We start from the raw sequence: 26,488 nt of genomic DNA, 5'->3' as shown, positions 1-26,488 counted from the left end.
GATATGATAAAAACAAACTTCACAGTGACTGAGTTTGTGTTCCTAGGGCTCTCATCTCATCCAAAGATGCAGTTCATTCTTTTTATTATGTTCTTGTTATTCTATTTATTAACGTTGGCTGGTAATATTATTATTATCACTATTATCCAGATAGAACCTCCTCTCCAAACTCCCATGTACTTTTTCCTTGCTAACTTGTCCTTTTTGGATATCTGCTACACATCCACCAATGTCCCACAAATGCTATTCAACATGGTGGGAAAAAAGAAGACCATCTCATTCTCCAGATGTGCTACTCAGATGTACTTCTCCCTCTCCTTTGGAATGATTGAATGTGTTCTCCTTGGTGTCATGGCTTATGACAGATATGTAGCCATTTGTCATCCTCTTCATTATACTGTTATTATGAACCAAATAACCTGTGTCCAATTGGCAGTCATTTCTTGGTCCAGTAGCTTCCTGAGTTCTTTGATTATCAATGTCCTCACCTTGAGTTTGCCCTATTGTGGGCCCAATGTTCTGAATCACTTTTTTTGTGAGGTACCTTCTGTCCTGAGGTTGGCTTGCACTGATACCTCATTTACTGAGCTGGTTGTTTTCATCTTCAGTATTATCATTGTCTTCATTCCTTTTCTCCTCATCATTGTTTCCTATGCCCAAATCCTTCTATCAGTTCTCAGGATGCAGTCAGCCTCTGGGAGGCACAAGGCACTGTCCACCTGTGCCTCTCATCTGACAGTGGTGACCTTATTCTATGGAACTGCCATCTTCATGTACATGAGACCCCAGTCCAAGTCCACCAGGGCTGGAGGCAAGATCATTGCAGTGTTCTACACTGTGATCACACCTATGCTCAACCCCTTGATCTATAGCCTAAGGAACCAGGATGTGAAAGGGGTTATAAAGAGAGCTATTGCAAGACAGAGGACATGAGAGCTCTTAATGGGATGCTAAAGTTAACTGGTATTCTAAGCTAGTTGACTTCCGAATATGAAGTGAGAGAGTAAAAAATAGCTTGGGCTGTCAACATCTGCCTTGCCGTTCACAACAGACACATAAATCCAGCTTCAGATACAGCAGGAAACATGTCTCTCCAAGAACAAACCACAGCTTTAATGTGTCAGAACAACTCCCTTCATTGAGTGACTTCTATTTCCATACTCAGAAATATTGATTCTCTAAAATTATAGACTATCTGGAATTGATTGCTTGAAATTATACCAGTAATATGAAACTTTTTATTGCTGCCTGGAGGATCTAAAGCACCTGGAGATGGAGAAGCATTCTTAACTTTCAACTGAGGAGCAGAACTTCAGTTATGTGTTTTCACATCTGTCTTAATTTTGCAGTTTCCAAGAAAACAAGACCCTGCACCTACTTTGTGGTAGATCTGATTTTGACCCCTTTACATACAGCCTTGCTTTGCAATGAGTGTCAAAACATCGCTTCATTTAAATTTCATCTTAACTCTAACCTTCCCTCAAAATCCTGGCATGTGATATTTGTCTTTGCAGTGAATCAATAAATCTGATTTTATCTGTTTGTTCCTGGTGGTCTTATGATGATTACGTGGACAAGAAGATAATGATCATCACAGGCAGAATATTTGGTCAAATGTTCATTTTTGATGGATTAATTCATTCATTCACTACATATTACTGAATGACTATATAACATAATGTTAAATAAAATAGAAACACTTCCTTTCCTGATAGATACATAAATACTTATAATATACATATAGTACACACACTTATACTGACAAATTGTCATAATGAAATAAAGGAAATAATCATCAAGGGACAGTTCCAGACAATAATAGGTAGGGTGACTTTCTCTGTGGAGGCTGCATGCAAAGATCAGAAGGACAGATAGGAGGGCAACTGAAGAGACAAACTTTCTAGCTAGAGGGTGGTTGTGAAGAAAGACTGTGGAGGTGTGAGAGAGTTTGCTCTATTTGAAGGAATAACAGAAACTAGTGAGAATCAGGGCAGCAGGAGGTGTGGCTAGGGACGTAGGCAGCAGATCGACCATACAGAGCTGAGTTGACTGAGGTAAGAAGTAATTATTTATTCTTAGCAAAATGTAAGTATTACGAAGAAGGGTGATATGACACAACTTACATTTTTGAAAAGACTGTCTGGATGCTGTGTGAAACACAGGCATGTGTGTATATATATATATATATATATATATATATACATAAAATCACAAATTTGTGGAAACAAAAATTTTCTTCGTTTTGAAGGTTTCCACCCAGTGGTGTCTTTAAAAATAAATATTTTTTGAGGGCTGGCCTGGTAGCACAGCAATCAGGTTCGCACATTCTGCTTTGGCGGACCAGGGTTCGCTGGTTCGGATCCTGGGTGCGAACACGTCACTGCTTGGCACACCATGCTGTGGTAGGCGTCCCACATATAAAGTAGAGGAAGATGGGCATGGATGTTAGCTCAAGGCCAGTCTTCCTAAGCAAAATGAGGAGGATTGGCAGCAGTTAGCTCAGGGCTACTCTTCCTCCAAAAAATAAATAAAAAAGTAAAAATAATTATTCTTTGAATTGAGAATAACAAAATATAATTTAACATTAATATACTTAGTAAACTTGAATATGGCCTTTGATTAACATGTTATTAAATTAGAAATAAACTGTTTCTAAAATTTCCTCACTTTGTTTCACAATTTAGAATAAAATGAAAAGAATGTAATTTTCCTTTCACAGATATATGGCAACTAAAATGTGACCATTTCTTGTACCTAAATATAAAGGTCATACACAATCAGTACATGAAGCATCTCTGATGGAATAAGGGAAGTAGACGTCACTGGTTTAAAATCAATTTAAAAAGTAAAAAGCAAAACCACTAACAACTGAACAGCCATATTAATTGAACAGTAGTTTTTTTTTTTGTATATTTGCCTTGATATACAAATGATTTTATATACTGTAGATGTGCTCAATACATGAATGCGGAGTAGAAGCATATACTTCCAAGCAACTTTCTTTGAACAATTTATTTAAAGTAAAAAGTGACATTTAAAATTCTCCCAAATGTTAACAAATAAGAAATACGTGCTTAGTTGGCTATTTATAAATTGGAAACGAAGCATTAAATTAGTGTTGAAAAAGAAATATGAAATGCCTAAAGGTATATAAAATTATTTTTTTTCTTTTACAAAAATTACCAATCCTTCTTTCTCTCAAACTCTATAAATTGATGAATTAGTTAAAAATGCAGAGAAAAGTTACAGAACCATTCTCATAGGGACACACATAGCCAAAACATGTAAACAAGTGGAAGTAAACATTTTTGTGTTGTTTTTCTAAAAAGCCATTATTTAGACCAATTGATTGACCTAATCAATTTATTTTGGCTAGTTTGCTTTGGTCAATAATTTGGAGTTAGTTAAACTAAGAAAAATAATGTCATCCAAACAGCCCACGTCCTAACCTAGTTCTCATCTAGCCTCTTCAAGCCAAATTTTCTTCCTTTCCTATATTTTCTTCTTTTGACATAAAAGGAAAATGTAACATTTATAACATTTAACTGATAATTCTATGTACTATATGTCATAATCAGTGATCACCAGAGTGAAGAAACATTAATTTTAAGACTAACACAAATACGGTGAACTCAACAATTATTCCTCCTTCTCAACATCAAGTGTTCTATTGAGTTATTTCCTCCCTACCTTTGTTTGGGATTATGGAAATATGAAGACAACATAGCTAGAAAATAGACTAACTAGTGCTTTGTTCATTTTAAAATAAAAGTAAAGCCTAGAGTAAACAAAATAATTAGAGAATGGACTACTGTCATCAGCTACATTTTTTCAGTGCTTGATTAATCAGTATTATTGTGTATTATGAGAATACTTTCCTATGAATTTCATTCCTTTTATTTACAAAATGCAACAACTGTTGGACTGGATGATCTTTAGGTATCTCTCAATCAATTAATCAATCAATCTCCATATATATCTAGCTATCTCTATCCTCTATAGATTTATTGTAAATTTATTATAATTTTTTTATGTTATAAACCTGTCCATACTTATTCTTAAATGGCTTTATATTTTCACTTTTTGGATTTTGTTGATCAATTTTGAGGACAATAATTGTTGAATGTTGAAAGGTTTACTGTCATCACTGTAGATGTAGAGGATATAATAAACACTACCATCAGCTTTCCTAACAGATGGTTTTCCTCTTAAAGTAAAAAAAAAAAATTAATTTAGTATTACAGATGGTAAGTATGAGAATTGTAAAATATAACAGGGAAAAAAGTGATGGTGAACTTAATTATTCCTCATCAATACCACTCTTTCAACATAATCTGAAAGCTGAACTGCTTCTTTGATATAATCTCCTATTTTGCATCTTTCCATCACTTATTCATGTTATAGGGACTACTCTGGCCCATTTGATATTACAAAGATTCAGCTCACTGTGGTCAGAGGCAAATGTGAGTCTTTCAACAAGTGCTTCACAACAATCCTGTCTAAATCCTGACTAATCAATCTAATGGAATCATCAGACTGAATGTAGCCATGGACTAGACCTTTATAGAGTTTCTCCAAACCTCTTCCTCAATTCTGATTATGCCTGCAACTCTCTACAATGAATGACTATGCTTTTCATTTCCCTATTATGTACAACCCTGGAATAGGAAACAGTAGAAATTATTCTAGTCCCAGCTGCACTATGTATAAACTAAGACCACATTATAATGCTATTTAAACTTCTATAAATCCAGTTTCATCATTTTAAAATATGAGGCCAATAATGTTGTCCTATGAATTTTGGGATCTTATACATATTTGCAATAGATTTCAATGAGACCCAGAATTGGGACTAGATTTCAGTAGTTCCCTAGGGTAGCAGGTAATGGTCATTCATTTCTTCAATGAACATGTGTGGCTCTCTTATCCCAGAACTTGAGGATAAAAAATTAGACTACCTTAAAGTATCACCGTCTACCAAAGAAGCCTTCATATTAAGGAGGGCAGTCATGAGCTGCATAATGACATTTCATTCAACTCAACATTATGTATCCCAGTCCTTAATTGATGAACAACTATATATGTTTTAACATTATAGCAGAATTATGTATACAGTAATTCTCTCACACAGAGGAAAGCTGCCATCTAATTAAGCCCCCAAGTACTTAAATACACCACTTAAGCTTTTCGTGTATTTTAATATCTGAACTTGGGCACTTTTGAGACTGAAATGTAGCACTGTTGATACTTACTCCAGGACAATAGGCAAAAAACAAGACTGCTTTGAGCAAGAGGGACAACAGTCCATGGTAACAACATCTTGCTTAGTTCTCACAGCAGCTCTATGTTGTAAGTATTATTGGTACCATTTGACAGATGAGAAAACCCTGGAAGGTGAGTCCAGGAATGATTTATAGATGAGGTGATTGATTTGTGACATAAAACACAAGTATGTGTTTTCTAGTTGGGTTAATGGTGTTTGAGTCACAGGACTAGTATAAGCAATAGTATACGGAGGGAGAAATTTCATGGCGTACTTGAGTTCAATGGGACTTGAGCATCTTGGAGGTGGGATATGGAAGGAAATGACTAGGATAAAGCTGAAAATGTAGAATTTCAGATGTTATCTGCGGATACCATTCATAGTGTGGATTTCATTATGGGTCCCTATTCCACTCTCCTAGAACCAGGTCTGATGAAGGGGCTTGTTAGTGTGATTAACACTTAATCTAACAGAGTTAAGCACACAGACACCAACGCAGCTGCTTCCAGAAACCCTCATGTGGCTGCACATTTTTGTAGTGCACGTAGCTCTTTGAAACAGTCTTGACAAGAAGCATAGCATTTCATTCCTTTCTTTTCATAAGTATTCCTTAGATGTCCATTATGAGCTTGCTATTGCAATGGGAGAAAGCCAGATACATCTTTCTCCCTTAAAGGCGTTCATACACGTATGTGCATCACTCTAAAATGCACACACACAGCCATGAGAAAGTTATAAATTAAAGGATGCTGCTGTTCAGAAGAGTTTTTTGTTTGTTTGTTTGTTTACCAGTCTAGTAGCTCAAAGAGGGCTTTCAAGGGATAGTATTTAAGATGGTCCTTGAAGGAAGTGAAGAATTTGGACGTTTTGAGACATAGAGTTGGAACTATCAAGGAAGCAGGGACTGGAGAGAGGACAGAATTAGGAAGGATACAGAAGTAGAAAAATGTGAAGGTCATTCAAGAAATGCTTTTACAGAAGAATCTGCTGCACAAGGAGAGCAGGGAGAAATAATATCAGAGAGGTAGTTTAAGGAAGAGGAGGGCCTGGAAATGCTGAGCAAAGGATTTTTGCAATTTTATAGCTCCTGAGTTAGGGAAGAGGGGTAGCTATGGGATAGATAACGAATCAGATTCTAATTATTCCAGCTATCCTCTTTAAGGCAGAGACTAAAGGCAGGGACTTAAGTTTAACTTCTTCCTCTGGGAGATCAGATATACAGTGAAATGTAAGAGCTTTATCCAATCCCGATTAAGAAAATCAGACAATCTAAAACCTGCTTGAAGTAGTAGAGTCTATTCAGATTTACCAGACCAAGAGCTATGGTGCAACACTGGTTTCCCCAAAGGTTGCTCTGCTAAAGGATATGTGACAGAATTTCAAGGAGCAAAGAGGAAGCTTCTCTAGAATCCACAAGTGGTAAACTCCCTATGCCCCAAACATTAAATTTCCATGTCCTTAAATTGGTGTCAGATCTTGAGCTTCATTCCAGTTTCACCATCAAACCCATCCATTGGACACCCAGCCAAAATGGCCCATGGACATGTCCGGTAGTTCCAGGCTCTTTGACTTTGTTCTCTATGTTTTCTTCTTCTCGAATTCCCTACCTCATTTGCCTCCCTCTTTATTTTTGGGCCATGCCTCAAAAGCAACTCAGTCGCCCCCCACTTCAGAAAGACATCCTGATCTCCTGAGAGCAAGTACTATCTTTCTAGTTTGAGTTGACACAGGACTTTTTCTGCAGTTCTCTGTTGGTATTTATTCATTACTTTTTTCTGGTGAATCAGGGTAATTACATTTATATTATCTCCTTATGGATAGAAATCGCATGAGGTCAGGAAATATCTCTATCTACCTATCTATCTATCTATCTATCTATCTATCTATCTATCTATCTATTACCTGTCTATCTATCTATCTTTAATATCATGTTGTCCATCAAGTCATAAGCATAGATTGTGTAAAAATCTCCCCTGAGTTTATATAGCTTGATCAGGGAGCAAGCATAATTGAATCTCAGCTTTATCTCACCATGATGTATCCCTTCTTAGGCATTTCTACATCAACTTTTGCCTTTTCAGCCTCTAGTACAGTGATTACTAACTCTTTATTGATTAAAGAAAACACTAACTCACGTGATTTTTGCAGTTTATTATACAGAACATGATTGATATATTTATCTTTCTTACGATTTTATTACTGGACAGTGTTTTTAATGTAAGAAAGAGAATTCAGATATTTCAAACATAAGGCATTTATTTATCACTTAAACTAATAGGATAGATAAGGTATAAATAATAGTCTTTATTTTATTGATAAAGAAACTGAAGTACAGAGATATTAAGGAATTTATCTGAGATAATTATTGGCGAGAGTGGGACTAAGACCAAGGTCATCCAATTTCTACCCATTTTTCTCTTGCCATTATAAGTTGATATGCATGCTCTATCACCAACTACATGGGAAAAAATTTCCTCACTTTATTGCATCACACTGATAGCATAATTACGGAGAGTTAACATAGAAATGAAGGAAAATAACATCAAGTAATGTTTATTAATTATTTTTATCTAACAGATTCTTTACAGAGACTATAGTTATCCTTAGAAAAATACTAAAAGATAAGCATTGCTATTCGCATGTAGTAGACAAAGAAACTGAGGCTTACAGAGATCAAATAACTTGCCCAAGATCACATAGTTAGAAATTAACAAAGCCTAGATGATGACTTCCTTCTAAATATTCCAAGCCTGAATGTTTGTCATTAGTCAGAATGGACAGTAGCCCTTGGATCAAATTTTGATTCTCTCTTAACTTTGACAAGTTTGTTTACCTGTCTGAGCTTTACTTTTATAATTTTTAAAATGAAGATAATGCCTATCTCTAATAATTGTTGTAAGAACTTAATGAGATTTAAACTGCTTTGATTATTGTCTAGATACACCAATCAATTAAGAAAGAGAAAAAGTAGTCCTCTAGCAACAAGGTCACCAACTAGAGATATAAAAATGAGATTCAAAGATCTTCCTGATTCTAAAGCAATTCCTATTTTAATTATAACATACGCTTGTTATAATACATAAATGTCTTTCAAAAATATTAAGTTTTATTTCCTTTAGATCATAGAGTTTATGGTTACAGAAAATTCATCAGGAATTAAGATTCACTCAGCAAATAGATGATAATTTGGGCAGTCCTTTTTGGAAATTTATTTGCATTTTCTGTCTGCTGCCATCATCCTTCTACCAGTATCATTTACCTGTGGTGATAACATATTTTCATTTTTTGTTATTATTGAGATTTTCTTCCAATAAGTTTTTTGAAAGCAGCTTTCACATCCTTGTTCCGTAAACTATAGATCAAGGGATTCAACATGGGGATGATAATAGTATAGAACACAGAGGCCCACTTGTCCTGGTCCAGGGAGTAGCTGGATGTTGGTCGTAGGTACATAAACATGACTGTGCCATAGAAAATTGTGACGCCAGTGAGGTGAGACCCACAGGTGGAGAAAGCCTTAAGGCGGCCTTCAGCTGAGCGCATTCTGATGATTGCAATAAGGATGAAGGCATATGAGATGAAGATGATGAGGATGGTGCTGAATTCAATGAAACCACACAGACTAAAGAGCAAGATTTCACTGATGTAGGTGTCCAAGCAAGAGAGAGCCAAGAGTGGTGGAATTTCACAGAAGAAGTGGTTGATGATATTGGAACGACAGTAACTCAAACTAAAGGTGAGGGAAGTGTGGGCAACTAAACTCACCAGACCAGCCAGGTAAGAGCCCAGCATGAGAACCAAGCAGACTCGCTTAGACATAAGAGTGCTATAGTGGAGGGGTCGACAGATGGCCACAAAACGGTCATAGGCCATGGCAGCCAGGACATAGCACTCAGCATCCACAAAACCCACAAAGAAAGCAAACTGAGTGGCACAGCTGGAGAATGAGATAACTTTGTATTTTGTTAGGAAGTCAGCAAGCATCCTGGGGGCAATGGCTGAAGAGTAGCCCAGGTCAACAAAGGAGAGGTTGGAGAGGAAAAAATACATGGGTGTGTGAAGCTGAGTGTCTGTTATGATCAGGATAATCATACCAACATTCCCCACTACATTGATCAGGTAGACCAAAAGGAAGGCCCCGAAGAAGATGATCTGCAGTTGAGGGTCCTGAGTGATGCCCATAAAGATAAACTCAGTCACAATTGAGTGGTTTTCTTTATTCATCAGGTGTTCCTGGACTTGCTTTATTAGCTGGGGTGATTCTTAACAATCTTCCCAGGAATTAGATTCTATGACCCCTAGGATGACTCAAAGGACTTTGATGAAGGTGATGATTATGTGTCCTCTCCAGGTGTCCCGTAAAAATAGGAGAAAATGTTAGTGTCTTGGGAATGGTAAGTTCTTCTTCTCCAAGGACCTTGGTGTTCTGAGGTCATTTATGACATGGTACCAAATCTTTGACCTGATCTTTGCGATTATCTGTCTTATTAACTAGTAAAGAAGAGCAGTTTTGTGCGCCACTTACTTCTTTCTAAAACAAATCAAATATGAACACACATAATGAATAAATATCAACTCTCAGTGCAGGTAGGCACACAAAGAAAAATGAAAGACTCAGAGATCTCAAAGTATAACATATCATGCACACACATATCCAGAAAATGAAAGACTTGGAGCACAGGGTGCATAATATTAAAAAAGGCAATAGATAATCACAATTTTTAAAAAGCCAGGAGTCACTGAGTGTTAACAATATGTCAGCATGTTGAGTGCTTTACAAACATTACATAATTTAATCTCACAACAACTCCATGAAGTAGGTACCACCATTATTTCCCTCTCATATCTGAAAAGAACAAGACTAGATATTAAGCAACTTCAACAAAGTCAACAGTCAGTAAGTGGCAGAGCTGGGTCTGTCTGACTCTACAGTCCACTTCACTTTATTGTTTTTTATGTATATGTAATTTGATGGAGGTTAGATCTCTTTATTTTTGTGCTGCCTTTCTTTTTCCTGTCTTGCCTATCATACATGGACACAGAATTAGTCTTTTGGTTTCCCTGATCTTTAGAAGCACCCAGTGGTTTGGCATGGGACATGATCAGGGTGAAGACACAGCTGTGTCTGGATAATTCTATTGCCTAACCGACAGGTTGTTGTATAGCTTAGTTCAGAGTTAAGATTCAAGGATCCCTCACTCAAGGGGACTAAAGAGAGCATTACCCAACTCTGTAGTCACACGGGAGCTTTCATTTGTTAAACTTTTTTCTCTTTGTTTGGATGAATATCTGGTCCATTGAAGAATTCTAAGAAGGAAGTAGGCAACACTAACCCAAAACAAAACACAAAGTAATTTTGGAATAAGTAGCATCCTCTACCTAAACCGGAAGTGAGAACTCAGGCTATATCTACTTCAATTAGTTTACTGATTAAGAAAGACAAAGAAGCAGGGTAGTATAATGTGTCTCACACGGGGATGTGGACATTCACAATAGGTTACCTGAAACCCGAGGGTGCTTGAAAGTAGTGCCCCCATCTTTCAATTTCTGCTTAGAATATAATCAAGCGCAACAAAGAAGGGTCTCCAACAATGAATAATCAGCACTATATATCTGCCCAAGGGTTTATAGTTTATAAAGTACTTATATCTACTCCTGTTCAACTCACTTTTAATATGCTGTGAATGTGTTCATCATTTCATACATTAGGTCAATTAGTAAACAGAGAATGAAAAGACAAACTGTATAGAATTTATTTTAAAAATACATTTCTCATAAAGACATCGTACCCATAATATGTAAAGAATTGTAAAACTCAAAAAGAAAACAATCCAAAAAGAACGGGCCAGAGATTTGAACAGACACATTAGCAAAGAAAATGTATGAATAGCAAGTAAATGCATGAAAAATACTCAAATCTTTTGTATTAGGGACAAATGGGATATGACTATGCATCTGTTAGATTGGTGAAAATTTAAAAAGATGGACCATACTGTGTTATCAAAGAAGTGGAGGAACTGGAACTTTTATCACTATTGATGGGAATGTAAAACAGTAAAAAAACTTAGAAAAATACTTTGATGGTATAGAATTAAACCTACACATATCTACCCTATGATCTAATCATTCTTTTCTTTTTAAATTTTCTGAGGAAGATTAGCCTTGAGCTAACATCTGCTGCCAATCCTCCTCTTTTTCCTGAGGAAGACTGGCCCTTAGCTAACATCCGTGCCCATCTTCCTTTACTTTATATGTGGGACACCTACCACAGTATGGCTTGCCACACGGTGCCATGTCCGCACCCAGAATCTGAACCGGCAAACCCCGGGTCACCAAAGCAGAACATGCGCACTTACCTGCTGCGCCACCAGGCCAGCTCAATCCAATAATTCTCAAAAAACACCTGGGAACAATCCAACGTCCCATCCATAGATGATAGGACAAGCAAATTATAGTATGGCCATAAAATGGAATACTATTCTACAATTAAAAGGAATAAACTATTGACAAATTCAACATGATGAATGAAATAAAAATAATTAGGATGAGAGAAAACAGCCAGATAAAAAAGGGTATGCCTGATATGATTCCTTTTATAAAAATCTAGAAAATGTAAGTTAATCAATAGTGACAGACAGTTGATCAATGATGGCCTAGATAGAAGTGTGAGTGAGGAAGTGCAGGAAGGAAAGATGACCAAGGGGCATAAGGAAATTTTGGACAGTGTCGGATTGATTGGGATGATAGTCTCATGAGTCTATACACACATAAAAACATATCAAATGTTAAACTTTAAATTTACTCAATTTATTGCACATCAGTTATACCTCAATATCTGTTAAAAAAGAACAATTTGCCCCTACCCCAGTTCAGTTCATCTCACTGCATGTGAATGATTATGTCATCTCATAGGATATGTTAATCAAGAAACGAGAACTTTGGCTGAGGGGACTTGAAACCTCGCACAGTTATTTTGTTAGTTGCAGAATCAGCAATTGAATCTGGGAGTGCCAATTTCATATATAGTGTTGTATTATTTTGTCCCTCAACTTCTTCATATAGGAATTTGAAAATAATTCACCATGAAGAAAAAAATAAAAGATCTACCATAGTCCCTCCATTTTTCATCTGTTCTTGCACTTTAGCGAGAGAGTAAATAATACTATTGTGGACACCAGAAGGAGTCATTTAGTCCAATTTCACAATTTTATAAATGAAGAAACAGACCCAGGCATCAAGCTTGAAAATGCAGAGGTGATACCGGACTACAGTACTTAGTGGAATATGAGACCCCTTGTAAGAATACAGCACAGGGATTCATGACTGATCCACAGCTGGGTATGTGCTGACTAATTTGTTGCACTCAGAATATGTGATTAGACAGTCATTCTCTCATCCCTTATACATTCAAGGTTCCAGTTAAATGAGGAAGGATATGAGAAAATGTTCCACGAATCATAAAGCACCTGCATGCTCTCTCTTACAGTGTACAAACAAATTCAGGCCTTGCCACTTACTACTGTTGATTGCTAGTACACTACTTATCTTCTTGGAATCAGTTTTACATTTGTTAAGTGAGATTAAGACTTACCTTAATAACTTTCCACCAAAAATTAATTAGTATACCTATCTATCTATCTACACACACACACACACACACAAACACACAGTGATGAATTCAGTGACTGACATGTGCTTAGTGCTCGTGCATGTGGTAATTTTGAGTGTAGATGATTTAATTCAGTAGATGAGTGTGCACTCATAACTCTGAGAAAAAAAGGTTCAATGCTTATTCCACAGGGGTGATGTATCATGGATTGCCTCAAGCTTTAGGAAAGATGTGGTTTTAATTCTACAGCACTTCTATTAAAGGATAAAACACGTAGAGATGAAGCTATAAAATTCAAAATAAGGGCTGATTAAGAAAAAGGAAAAGAAAACCTTTATAGTTTTTTTTTTTTTAGTCTCACGTAGCTGAAATTCAGCAGATCTGACTTCTGAGGAAATAGTGGAATAGTGAGTAAATAAGTATATTCTATAGTTACTAAACACAAATATTTTTAAAAGACCAGCAAACGTACTATAGAAGCAAATACAGGCCAGATATATCTTAGATTTCCATGCATTACCATCTTTTGCACATTTATATGAATAGAATACTAGAGTAAGAGTCTGGAATACTGGCTGTAGTTTTGGTTTTTGCACTAATTAACATTCGTTTCTATATTAGTTGTAGTTTCCTTATCTGTGAAATGAATGGGGTGGGGAATGCAAACTGCACGTATATTTCCAATTCTAGTATTTTCTGATTTTGGACTTATTATGAGATACCTAAAACACAAACCCATAGTTTATGTCTTCTTTTGAAATTTAAAAATTGTGTGGACCTAGCGCCAAGCAAAGCCATTTTCAAAGGAGCACTTGGCAGGGGAATGCTCCACTCACAAAATGTCACATCTCTTTATCTTTCTGTCCCAAATACTGACCTGTGACCTGACCTGTTGGTGAGAGGTTGAAAGTCTCCTCTTGTTTTGATGACTTATACTGAACAGATATTCTGAGAAGAATCCAATGATAGTGAATCACTCTGATAATTGTCTGTGAGCTACTTGCTCATCCCACCTTTGGTCCTTCGTGCAAGAGGTATTTAAATCTCAGAGTCACAAATTAATCCTCAGAAGAAATATGATGAAATGCTTTCTGCAATTCATAGGAGACCCAAAGATTTCCTGAAATGTCATCCCCTAAGGAATTTCATTCTGTCTTCCGTAAGCCTTAATAATAAACAAGGAAACACAAGAGAATTTTCATTCACTCTAGTTGTGGTGATTGAATCAACCATAAGTGCTACAGGGATTTTTTTCTTTTTTTAACAGCCCAAAGCTGTCTTGTCATTCTTGTTAGTGCCTGGAATTGATTTTCACTCCTTGCAACCCTGTGTGCAGCACAGGGTGGAATCCTGCCTGGTCATTCTGTACCACCATATCACACAATGCTCCACTGCTGTTCATAGGGTTAGCAGGGCCAATTTTTTGCAAGTGGGTGGCCAGATCCTTCTTCCTAGTCTGTCTAGTCTGGAAGCTAAGGTGAAACCTATCTACACATGGGTGACCCTGCTGGTATTTGAAATACCAGTTGCAAAGCTTTCAGCATCATAGCAACATGCAGCCACCACAGCATGACAACCAACAGATGAGTGCTATGGTTCCCAGACCTGGAAACAAGCCCAGGCTGTGGCAGTGAGAGCACTGAATCTTAACCACTAGACCACCAGGGCTGGCTCAGAGCTGCCTATAAGGTGTGATTTTGATGGTAATTTAGAAAGGTCTGTTTGCTGATGCCTGCAAGTCTTTTCAAAGAAGCCTATTCTTTCCATGTTATATGGAGTGGCTGTATTTAAAGTATCTTAATGTGCTGTAAGGAATATGTCACAGAACAAATTAATGAGATTTGACTTTTTTTGAGATCATAGTTTGTTAAATAGGGAAAGGAAACTAACACTATTTGAGAACAGTTATTTGCTAGAGACACTGCAGGGCACTTTCACGTGTGTGATCAATTGAATCTTCTGACAATATTATTGCTTTGGCTTCAGATGAACTGAATGACTCACTGATTTACAAATAAAGGCAGTAAGTGAGAGTTGTTTAACATTTCCCTGGAGCACACAACTTAGAAGTGGTAGATTCAGAGTGGAACCACTCATCTATCTGAGTACAATGTTCATGCTTATTCTCCTTTGATAACAATCCTGAGAAGACTGCCCTTCATAAGGCAAAGATTCCTGTTCCAGGAAGAGATCTGGGGTAACTTACCAATTTTTTTTTATCCCTTGGTATATAATTTTAAGAAGAATAAGATGAAAGAAAGAAAAGATTCAAATATTAAAAACAGGATGAAGCTAGTAAAAAAACAAAATACATGCTTTACGTTTTTGTTTTTTTTTAATTTCAACAGATAGTATGCAGCTTTGTGTCAGCTTCCCATTGTATAAAGAAAAAGGAAAATGGGCAATTGTAAAATCTCACTACCTAAACAATTTTAAAAAAAAACCAGTTAATTTGGAAATGATATATGATCTAAGAGAAATTTTCCTCCTCAAAAAAAAAGAGATTCAAAAATAAAATCAAAGAATTTAATAAAAAGAACCATTGTCATATCTTTCTCCATTCCTTCACTTTCAGGCTTTGTGGGTCCTTAAACCTAAGGTGGACTCCTGTGGACAGCATATAGTTGGATCTTGTATTTTCAATCCAACTTCTTTTATTTTATTCTTAAGTCTCATTTTATGATGAAAAGTTAATTCCTATTAACATTGACATGTTCTTTTATAATATTTGTTTTCAAGTCAAACTTTGACTTGAAATAAATATTTTTCTCTCATTTCTCCAGCTGCATAATAATCCATCGTGTGGATTACTGTTGTTTATTTATGAATTATCCCATTGTTAGACATTTGAGTTGGTTCTGATCTTTTGCTAATAGAAGAAAAAACACGATAATAAATAGCCTCATGCATGTGCTTTTTCCTACATTGACCAGTACGTCACCTGTGTGGGTTCCTAGAAGTGGGATTGTTGAGTCAAAAGGAAATTTAAATATGCAATTTGCTAAATATTCCAATTTACCTCCAGCAATGTACAAATTCTTATTTTCCCCACAGTCTTTTTAATAAAGTTGGTTGTCAAATATCTGTATTTCTCATCTAAATTTACCTATCTGTTCTCTCTCTCTATGTATGTATATATATATATATACATATATATATATGTATAGGTCAATCTAAAATTTGGAAAGTATTCTCTGAAGGTAGTCATAATTTGTATTTTTTCTCATTGAGAATAATATACCAGTTGTAAATTTTTGACTCTCAGCTCCAAATCCATCCATCTCTGCTTTGCTTTAGTGATACTGGACATGGACACTGTTAGCATTTCCCCTTTTCCAGCTGGATAATATTATACTAGTCAGTGGAGAACACTAGAGGGACATTGCAGGAGGAAAAGGCTTCGTTTCCAATACTAGTGTGCTTTTTCCTTGTGGCTCAATGGTTTGTGGTAGCCAGCAGCATGTGCAGTACCCACTGGTGCTCACCCTTCATAAAGGTTGACCAGCACTCCCACAAGTAGCTTCCCGTCACATTCCATCAGCATCCCAGAGGTGGCTTTCTAGCAAGTCTTCCTGGCACCCCAGGGTGGGGGGGCTAACCAGTGAGTTTCAGTGGAACACTACTGAGTGGTTTCTTGTTTGGCAGATCTGGCCAGGGAATGTCTCTGCCCTATAGGGGCAAGCCACAGCCACACTGAGTACAACCATGTCTAAAAGAGCCTAGGAGGTGGGGTCCTTTTCCAAGCATGTTCCTACCTTGGTATTCTGCCTCAGTGCCAGAGGTAGAAGCACTCCCGGTATCTATTCCTCTTGTGTGCTTTGGACTTTTCTTGATCATTTGATAATTAACCCTCTGTTGCCAAGTAGTAAGTCTTGATATTAAATTTTATGTGATAGAATTACTGTGTGGTTTTCTGTCTCCTGACTGGTGCAAAGGTTGAATATATTTTCATATATTTAAGGGCTATTTGCATTTCTATTTTTCTGAAATGTTTATTCATATTTTGTGTCCATTTTTCCATAGCATGTTTCTTCATATTTTGGATTTCAGAAATATTTTTCTTATTGGTATTTATATTCTTTATATATTGGAGACATCATCTGTTGGTCTAGTTTATAATGTGTAAATTTTCTCCAATTTATCATTTGTATTTTGATTTTCCTAAGAAATTTATTACCCTGCAAAAGGTTTCATTTTCTTCTATTTTTGTTCTTTCCTTTTCTCCTTTCCCTTTTTTCATTTATGTTGTTTAAACTTATCAATTTTCAATTTTATTATTTCTGGATTTTGAGTTCTATTTATATTCAAAGTACAGAGGCAAGTAAATTTAAAATTGCTGTATTTGATAGGACAAAATACAAAATAATGGTTGTATATATTTTAAATACTTCTTCCAGTTATAAAGGACTTCACCATGTTTTCTTCTAGTACCTGTATGGTTTTTTTTTCATACATTTGCAATTATGATTCATTGAAATGTTGATCATATCTCACAGGAGGAAAAGATCCAGTTTTCTTTTTTCCATATAACTATCCAGTTGTTTGAAAAAAATTATTTGAAAATTTATCCTTTCTCCACTGTTTTGAGGTGCTATTATCATATATTGAATTTTCACTTCATTTAATTTGGTCTATATTTGTATTTTTATTCTCTTCCCTTGTTCTTTCACTAATTCTATACAATTTATTCATCAATAATACATTGTTTTAATTATAATCATGCAAATATTATATGTAAATATATATAATTATAATACTTATAATTTTAATGCTTTTTTATCTTTTACATAAAATTCATAGTCAACTTATTTAGAAAAATGTCTGAGGACATTATTATTGGTATAACATTAAATTTATAAATTAACTTAGAGATAATTGCCTCATTTATATCATCAAGCCTTGCTATCAAAGAACAGGTATGTCTTCATACTTATTCAGATTTACTTTTGTATCTTTCTGAAGATTTACTCTTTTTCTTCACAGAGGTTTTACAAATTTCTTATTTGGCTATGTTTAGGTCCTTTATGTTTGGCAATCATAAATGGGGATCTTCTTTTCCATTTAAATTTTGTAACTGGAGAATTGTTTGTTTATATGAGGTTATTAGGTTAAGTTTACATTTTCTTAATTTAATAAATTTTTTCTCTCTCTTTTTTTATTGGTAGTAACAGTAGTAGTAGTTTTTATTTATGGTGTATTAGAAGTAACTGCATCTTGCACAGGCCAAATAAAGCTTTATTTAAAATAAAATGAATCTCCAAAGCCTGACAAGATAATTCCTCTTCTTGGTTTTGCTAAATGTTATAAAGTCTATTTGGAAAATAGCTAGTGACTAGCACATTGATGTCTTCTGGAACAGTGGATCTATACTCTTTCAGATCCAAATGCTATCTTTTTATAGCAAGTAGTTTATATTGCCCCTCTATGTACCTAAATGGCATTCATAGATAATTTAATTTACCTACACACATAATTTAAGGAGGAGACATGAAAGCAAAATAATTTATAATAATATAATACACATTTTAGTAACTAACAGTTCAGCCATAACTACATAACGAAAAAGGCAGATGCTTGCATATATATTTAATATTTCCATAAACGTGACAGTTAAAAATGCAGGCTGGTGCAGCTTTGTTGTAGAGGCAACTCAAGCAATCTTGCAACATTTTAGCTCATGACATAAATTTCTGAAATGATGGACAGCTCTTGGTAAAACCCCAAGCCAGTATTTTTTCCCCTTGTTACTTAAAAGATGCAGTTGTGACTAGTTTGTTATATAAACAGTCCACTCAATAATACTGCATATTTATATATAAAATGTGTTTATATGTAAAATGGGGGTAGATTCAAGGCTTAGATAATTTGATCAAGTGTATCAACGGGCGTGATATTTGAAAATCGCATGAGGCATGGACAATTCTTTGTCGTTAGGGATTGTACTGCAACTTGCAGGCTTTTAGCATCCTTACCCCTTATCCATTAAGTTCTACAGTGTACATGATCACTGTGACAACAATTAATGTAATATCCCCAGAGGAAAAGCATCACCTCCATTGAGATCTTCTCCTTGAAATTCTAGGCATCTGATATTATATAACTCTTCAACTAAGAGGTGATATTGCTTACTAAGTTAGACATTTAGCTACTCTACCTTTCCACCCCAATACCTCTGATTCACTTTTTATCCCAGCAATGAACACCATCAAGACTTCTTTATTAGTCAGGGTTCTCCAGAGAAACAGAATAAATAGGAGATAGATAGATAGTAGATAGATAGACATTATTGGAATGTCTTATTGGAATTTAGAGCCCCATAGTGCTCCATGAAACCTAACTGTCAATGATTTATCCCTTATGGCATCAAGCTCACACCCCTGTATTCACTGTGAATTCTTAGAATACTTCATGGAGATCAAATTGCAGCATAAGTTCTGATGATCCCCATCTTGGTGGCAGAGAGACAGCATCATCTGGTGCCTCTTTGAATGACAGTCAAGCTAGGATTAAAAATGAGTTCTCTTCTTATTCTGAAGCTGTTTGAGATTTCCTTAGCCTGAGGCTGACTAGGACCTACCACTTATTCTGTCCATGATTAATTACTCCTTTGTTGCCCAATGGTCTCCTTCCACCATTCTGTTATTAGCTAAGGTCCTTACATCCTGTGTTTCATACCACTGACCTCTTACTGTGCGTGATCTTTCTTCCAACCTCCACCAATAGACCAATTGCACAACTTAATCTCATATAATTTATCACACTTTGTTCCTGTATAATAACTAATTCACACTTAATTTAGGAAAGGTTATTTATTTACTTCTTAAATAAATTTCCAATGTTTGCCAATTAGGTTTCAGACTATGTGTTGATAGAAGCTTAGTATATTTTCCCTCTGAAACAAAAATTAAAAGTGGGGCGTTAAGACAACCAAAATAATGTAAATCTTGTCTGACTTGCTAGAGATAAAGCAGCACATCTTTTATGCCCTTATGTCCCCCATCATTTAGTGCAAATTGCATTGATTAAATTGTGCTGAGAGACAAATTAGCGTGTCCTCTCAAAGTGGCATAGATAATGTAAATGATCATCAGATATAGATCAATTTGTTTCACACTCTGTGTTTTCTATGTGGAAGATATATTTGGGCAAATGGGGAACCTGTTAAGGCCCAATGCAGGCTGCGTAGGCTGATAAAAGAAATATTTCTTACTCTGGACAGCAGGGAATAGTAACAAAGTGGGGAAATGCTTATTTATTAATCATCTATCTATATGGATTTGATGCAGCAATTTACATCCATTCATTTATTTTATCTGAAGAGTCACCCTGTGAGGTAGGCATTAGTAATCTAACTTAGACATGAAAAAGCTAAGGTGAAAAGACATTTAGTGCAATATCCAAAATCCACAATCTGTGAGACACAGAGCCAGGATTGAAAACCAGGACAGCCCTGTTCTTCTTGCACCTCCTCCCATCGGCCCTTCACCATGATCCAGGTAGCATAACTTCTTATATGTACACAAAGTCCTTAGAGAAGGCAGGACCAGAGGTAGAGGGGCTACCTCTAAAATAGCTAACCTGCTATGTTGTGTATTCTTTCAATGGTCCCATGGGACCAGACTACCAACTATCAAGGGAGAAAGAAAAAGGATGCTTAGTGGGGGTTAGGAAAATGGAACTGAAAATTCCTTCTCCTCTGGGCCCACGTGTCCTGAGGATAAAGAAGAGAAATATAAAAGGGACATGTGATTTTCTTAGTTTCAGAGGGGAAAAACAAGTAGAGTAAAATGAGGTGACACGAGGGATGAAGTCCTCACAGACTAAAGAACAGGAAATATATCCTATTTAAAATAAGTGAGGATGCTTATTCCAGAGTCTAGTCTAGAGACTCTACGATTGGAAATAACTGCAATAAATATTAGAGCAGCACTGCAGTGATATATTCTGTATTTTGAAATGTATTTTACCCTAATTTAACAAATTGGGATACTTATCTTTAAGGAAAACTAAAAGAAAGAGGAATTCGATGTCTGCTGACTGCAGAGTAACTCTCTTATGACAGGAAGGGTGTAAATGGTTTCAATTTTCCTAAGTCTGTAATAGATGGCATCTAAAGTCTGTTCCAACTGTGCCTGCAGCTTAACCTGGGAGAATTAGAGTGAGTCTCAAAGAAGAAGGCTTTATGTTTTTTTTCTTTTTTGCTGATTTTAGGCATCAGGACAGGAAATAGAAAGAGATCAAATAGAAGTCAAACAGTTAAGAAAGGTAAGAAAATCACATAAAGGTTTTTGCCCATGTAACTTGCTGACCTGAAAAAATATTCAGAATCCTGTTTATTTCTCTAGTCACCCATAGACCCGAAGTTCCAAGAGAACTGAGGGGCTAAGAAATTATGTTAAATAAATGCTCTGCTCCTTTTTATTCTTACCAGGCATGTAAATCATTAGGAGAAATGAGGGCAGCAATAAGTAAATATAATGTTAAGGTCTTTTTAAGCACCAGCAATTCTGAGGAAATCTCATTATTATTTTAACAAACTCGTAGAAATTAAAAATCCAGATTAAGAGTCTCTGAACTCTTCAGTGCAAAATCTCAGCAAGGGGAGGGCTATTTCTGCAGAGAAGCAGAAAAATATATTTGCCAAAGTAGAGGGTAGATGGAAGCACGCAGCTTACAGCACCAGATGTAAAACAAATGGTATTTTGCTAATAATGCAAATTAATGAATGTAAGCTCTAGGAAAGAAATTTTTAGTTGCTGTAATTATATTTTCTCTTTAGGAGATATATGGAGTTTTTAATGTAATTAAATGTATTCTACTGCATTAACGAAGCTCGGAGAATTACAAGTTCAATTGTCCTCTGTATTAGTGCTCACTCACATCTGTTATTGAGAAGGTCATTCCAAAGGACCTCAAGTGTTAAGAGAATAAGAGTTGCATTCCTTGAGTATAAATTAGACTTCATTAGACCAATTTTGTGATTCTGAGCAAGAGTTATAAACTTTTTGTACCTTTTATGTGCAAAAGAGGATTAAAACACTGGCTATTTCATAGAATTTAAATAAAATACTGCAGGAAAAATACTTAACACGGTGCTTATAGAGCATAGGAAATGTTCAACATATTTTAGTAGATTTTAGGACTTGCTGTTTTTACTCATCATTACCTATCTTTGTGTGTCTAGTACAAACACAAAAATTGTCTTTGGCATTTCATTTTTTCACTATTTCTCCTAAAATAATACTCTCAGGGAAGCTTTTTGGTTGAGGATGAGAGAAAAAAATCTATTCCTTCTTTTTAATTCCTTCTTGAGATGCTGTTATTGGAATTCAAACAGCAAGATTATTCAAAGTAAGACGACTTAGGCTATATATCTGTCCAGTGAAATATGGAGAGAGGTGATGTAGTGTTCAGGAACAACAAATAATTTGGCATCAAGAGACCTATGTTCTAGCTCAGGATTCACTATCACTTAGCTGAAAAAGCCCTATACTTCACTGACCTCATGTACCAAATATGGTCTTATTAATACTTTTGGGATAATAATCTGCTTATATCCTTCACTGTTTTGTGTGGAGACTCAGATAAGATAATTGGTGCAATGACACCCATTTTTGAAAGCCTTGTAATACTGTACAGATATGGCAGGTTTTATTGTTGGTTGAGGTACTGAGCCCCTATTCCAATGGAAGAGCAGATCATGGATAGGCAATTCTGCATATGGCAGTGTCTGTGAGAATGGAACCAGTTCCTGCCCACTCTTCTTCCCAAATGCATTCAGTAGATCCATTATCTCCAATGTTAACACAGGTATTGGATTAATTTCAACCCATGTTTTAATTTTAGACAGTATCAAAGAAATTACTCTTGTGAGTGTTAGTGGATTTAACACTTTGTCTGAGCTATGATTTAACAGCTGGCCTAATACAGTCTTATCCATTGCTCAGTAATCTGAAGTCATGGAAGAGGGAGGGGATTAGAATGAAAGTGGAGAATTCCACTGGAGCTTATGTTTTTAATTAAGTTAATTAGATTAAGTTAATTAAAGTAAATAATTTAAATTTTATTGTCACTTAAATTTTCACTTGGGAGATCTAGGTTGGGCATCTAGTTTGAATTTTCTTTTTTTTGGTCCTGTATTTGCCATCATTAAAAGTTGCAAATGGTGAATGTTATTCCCACTTACATGAACTGGTGGTAAATTATTCCAGCAATTCAGTATGGTGACTGGAATATTCCATGTGGTCTTTCTGGTTCTGTTGTCATCCTGTGAATCTGAGTGTGAAGTAAGGATTTACACTGCCGTGGATTGTTCTATTACTTTCATTTGTTTTTCTACTCATTCTTACAATCTGATTCTCTAAATATTGGAGGAAATTATTCAAAATTCTCAATATTTAACTGACATTTTTCTTTTCTATAGATACTAATACTGGGAAATTAGAGCAAGGCTGGACCCATGCTAGCTGCATGGGACTATCCTCTGTTTTTCACCCTGGCCAGCAACTTTTAAAGTTCCCTTCTTCTCCAGGAAATTCAACTCTTTTATTCTTATTTGGTACTGTTGATTAATTTTACTAACTTTCAATATTTTTTATTCATTCCGTTAGTACTGTGTAGGAATAGTCAGTGGCCTGAATTCATTTCACCATCTTTCTCCAGAAGTTGTGTCTAGAAGGTATGTTAATAAATCGATTACTTTATTTATCATAAATAAAGAAGAGAAAATATCAGAGGAATATGTTCTTGTAATTATTCAATAAATAGCTAATTCCAGGCTTGGTCTTTAGTTAATGAATATTAAGTTACTTGTTTCAAGATAATTAGTACATAGACAGCACATCTAGAATTCAGACACAGTCTTTTGATATGACAGCAAGTCCAATACACTTTTCACTATGTTTTTCACTTTGTGCTCTTCATAGAATTTGTTTGTGTCTATGCCAGTAAAAAGATGTTTATAGCTCTGTCATGCATTCATCTGACAAAATGTCATGTTCCATCTTCTCTCTTATTGTAGCTCAAATGATTGGATATATGAAAGAGGTCCAACACAGGAATCAAACAGAAGTGACAGAATTTATTCTCTTAGGACTCTCGGACAATTCTGACCTCCAAGTTGTCCTATTTGGATTGTTTCTGTTAATCTACATGGCCACACTGGTGGGTAATTTGGGGATGATTGTGTTAATTAAGATTGATCCCTGTCTCCACACTCCCATGTACTTGTTTCTCAGCAGCCTCTCCTTTGTTGATGCGTCTTACTCTTCTTCTGTGACTCCCAAGATGCTGATGAACCTTGTGGCTGAGAATAAGGCCATTTCTTTTAATGGATGTGCTGCCCAGTTCTACTTCTTTGGCTCCTTCCTGGGGACGGAATGCTTCCTGTTGGCCATGATGGCATATGACCGCTATGCAGCCATTTGGAACCCTCTGCTATACCCTGTTCTCATGTCTGAGAGAATTTGCTTCTTGCTAATAGCTACCTCATTTCTAGCAGGCTTTGGAAATGCAGCTATACACACAGGAATGACTTTCAGATTATCATTTTGTGGCTCTAATAGGATCAATCATTTTTACTGTGACACCCCACCTCTGCTCAAACTCTCTTGCTCTGAGATCCACATCAATGGGCTCGTGATCATGGCTTTCTCCAGTTTTAATGTCATCAGCTGTGTTATGATTGTCCTTATTTCCTATCTGTGTATCCTCATTGCCATCTTGAGGATGCCTTCATTGGAGAGCAGGCACAAAGTCTTCTCTACTTGTGCCTCCCACCTCATGGCTGTCACTATATTCTTTGGGACAATTCTCTTCATGTACTTGCGCCCTACATCTAGCTACTCAATGGAGCAGGACAAGATTGTCTCTGTCTTTTACACAGTAGTAATCCCTATGCTAAATCCTCTCATCTACAGTTTGAAAAATAAGGATGTAAAATGGGCCCTAAAGAAGATCTTACAGAAACACATACTGTAAAAGCATGTTACAAATCATCCTGTTATGTAGAAGAAAATTTTTTTTCATATTAATTTTATTGTCTGATTGCTTAAGATTTTGTTCTGTGTTAAGGTAGATTGTTTAAAATGGGGTCTGCTTCTTAATCTCCTGATGTCTTAAATGCATATCCATGGGCCTTTATGATAAATCAACACAGTAGGGGAGGGTAGTGTCTGGTAAAGTATCAAAATACTTGAAATTGACTGATCTGGGTTTAAGTTCCAATTTCAGTATGTAGCTTTTCTTAATCTTAGTTGTATTGTATATACATTGGTGTCTTTGATTTGGATCTGGGAAAACAGGCTCTGAGACTGATGCAGAGTTCTGATTTGGATGCAGGAAGTTTATTGGAGAGTGTTCCTGGGAACAATACCTATACGGGAGTTAGGGAAGCAGAATTGTGTAGAAAAAGTTGAATTGTGATGAAATTACAACACAATACTCAACCAATTCCCCATGGAGCTCTGGAACTCAAGTGATCCTTCAGAGACATCCTAAACTGTTAAAAAAGAGCCATGTGTTTGTACCTCCATAATTACCAGTTTTGGATATGGATCACTCATTGGGAAAGGGTGTAATTTTGGGCATGGCAATGTCTCTCAGCAGGAACATTCCAAGAGCAGAACTCAGCTGTGAAATGTCAGTTGCCAATTCACTTGGAAGTTGAGGAAATAAATACTTCAATCCTTTTAGGCAAATTTGAGTTGTGTACCACAGCATCCATTACAAATAATAGCACTATTTCACTCACATGGACATCAGGAGTACCAAATAAGATACAAGAAAGAGTCTTATCGGGCGTTATAATAATATGGACACAGCAGCAATAGGTTACTGGCTTTTTGAATTAATAGGAATACTTTAAAGGTAGTACTCAATGTACCTTAGCTCTTTTATTTCCTTTTTTTTTTGTAAGGGAGAGATTAGCCGTGAGCTAACATCTGTTGCCAATCTTCCTCTTTTTTTTATCCCCAAAGCCCCAGATCATAGTGGTATAGCCTAGTTATAAGTCATTCTAGTTCTTCTATCTGGGATGCCACCACAGTCTGGCCTGATGAGCAATGTGTAGGTCTGCACACAGGATCTGAACTGGAAAATCCCAGGCCACTGAAGCAGAGCATGTGAACTTAAACACTTGGCCATGAGGCTGGCCCCTACTTTAACTTTTTAATCTCTACCTCTGTCAAAGTTTCACATAATTCTCAAAGAATATTTATCAAATTAAATTACCTGTTTATTGCTCATTGTAGTGGAGTAGGGGGGTATCAATTTCAGAGCAATGGGGAAACAACCTTCTTTGATAAGATGGCATGTTGAAGGAAGCCTAAAGATTTGGAATCAGGTAAATGTTTACTCCCTATTTCTTTCCCTTCCACCATTCACTGCAAACCATGAGAGAGAGCACCAGTGCCCTGCATGCTCCAAGTGAGAACTCCTCACCCCTGAGAAACTTGTTAGAGACCACAAAGGATGAGTCAACTCATCAGGTCCACGCTGAACAGTCCTCTCATCTCCTTAAAACTTCCTTTCAACTGTTAACGAAGATTTCTCTCAAAGACATTCAAAACTGTATTATGACTGGCATCCTCCTTCATGTTTGCTTTCATTTTTACTTA

General features: G+C 36.1%; 3 protein-coding genes across 3 annotated transcripts; 2 read left to right on the top strand and 1 right to left on the bottom strand.

Annotated features, from left to right (window-relative positions):
* The first annotated feature begins 252 nt into the window (after window positions 1–252).
* Window positions 253–933, top strand: LOC139040884 (olfactory receptor 10A7-like). Its single transcript, XM_070488604.1, has one exon. It carries the CDS (start codon window positions 253–255, stop codon window positions 931–933), a length of 681 nt encoding a protein of 226 aa, XP_070344705.1.
* A 7,621-nt stretch (window positions 934–8,554) lies between these two features.
* LOC106844115 (olfactory receptor 5AR1) lies at window positions 8,555–9,487 on the bottom strand. The gene has a single exon (XM_014861421.3). The coding sequence runs from the start codon at window positions 9,485–9,487 to the stop codon at window positions 8,555–8,557; it is 933 nt and encodes a 310-aa protein (XP_014716907.3).
* Window positions 9,488–23,861: 14,374 nt separating this feature from the next.
* Window positions 23,862–24,851, top strand: LOC106844114 (olfactory receptor 5AP2). Its single transcript, XM_014861420.3, has one exon. It carries the CDS (start codon window positions 23,862–23,864, stop codon window positions 24,849–24,851), a length of 990 nt encoding a protein of 329 aa, XP_014716906.3.
* Window positions 24,852–26,488: the final 1,637 nt, after the last annotated feature.

Source organism: Equus asinus, chromosome 17 (assembly GCF_041296235.1).
Source record: "Equus asinus isolate D_3611 breed Donkey chromosome 17, EquAss-T2T_v2, whole genome shotgun sequence".
Lineage (NCBI taxonomy): Eukaryota > Metazoa > Chordata > Mammalia > Perissodactyla > Equidae > Equus > Equus asinus.
Note: the sequence above shows the minus strand (reverse complement) of the source record. Positions and strands in the feature narration are given on the sequence as shown.

Coding starts and splice junctions, on each gene's coding strand:
- LOC106844114 (XM_014861420.3), top strand. CDS start 23,862: ATGTCATGTTCCATCTTCTCTCTTATTGTAGCTCAAATGATTGGATAT.
- LOC106844115 (XM_014861421.3), bottom strand. CDS start 9,487: ATGAATAAAGAAAACCACTCAATTGTGACTGAGTTTATCTTTATGGGC.
- LOC139040884 (XM_070488604.1), top strand. CDS start 253: ATGGTGGGAAAAAAGAAGACCATCTCATTCTCCAGATGTGCTACTCAG.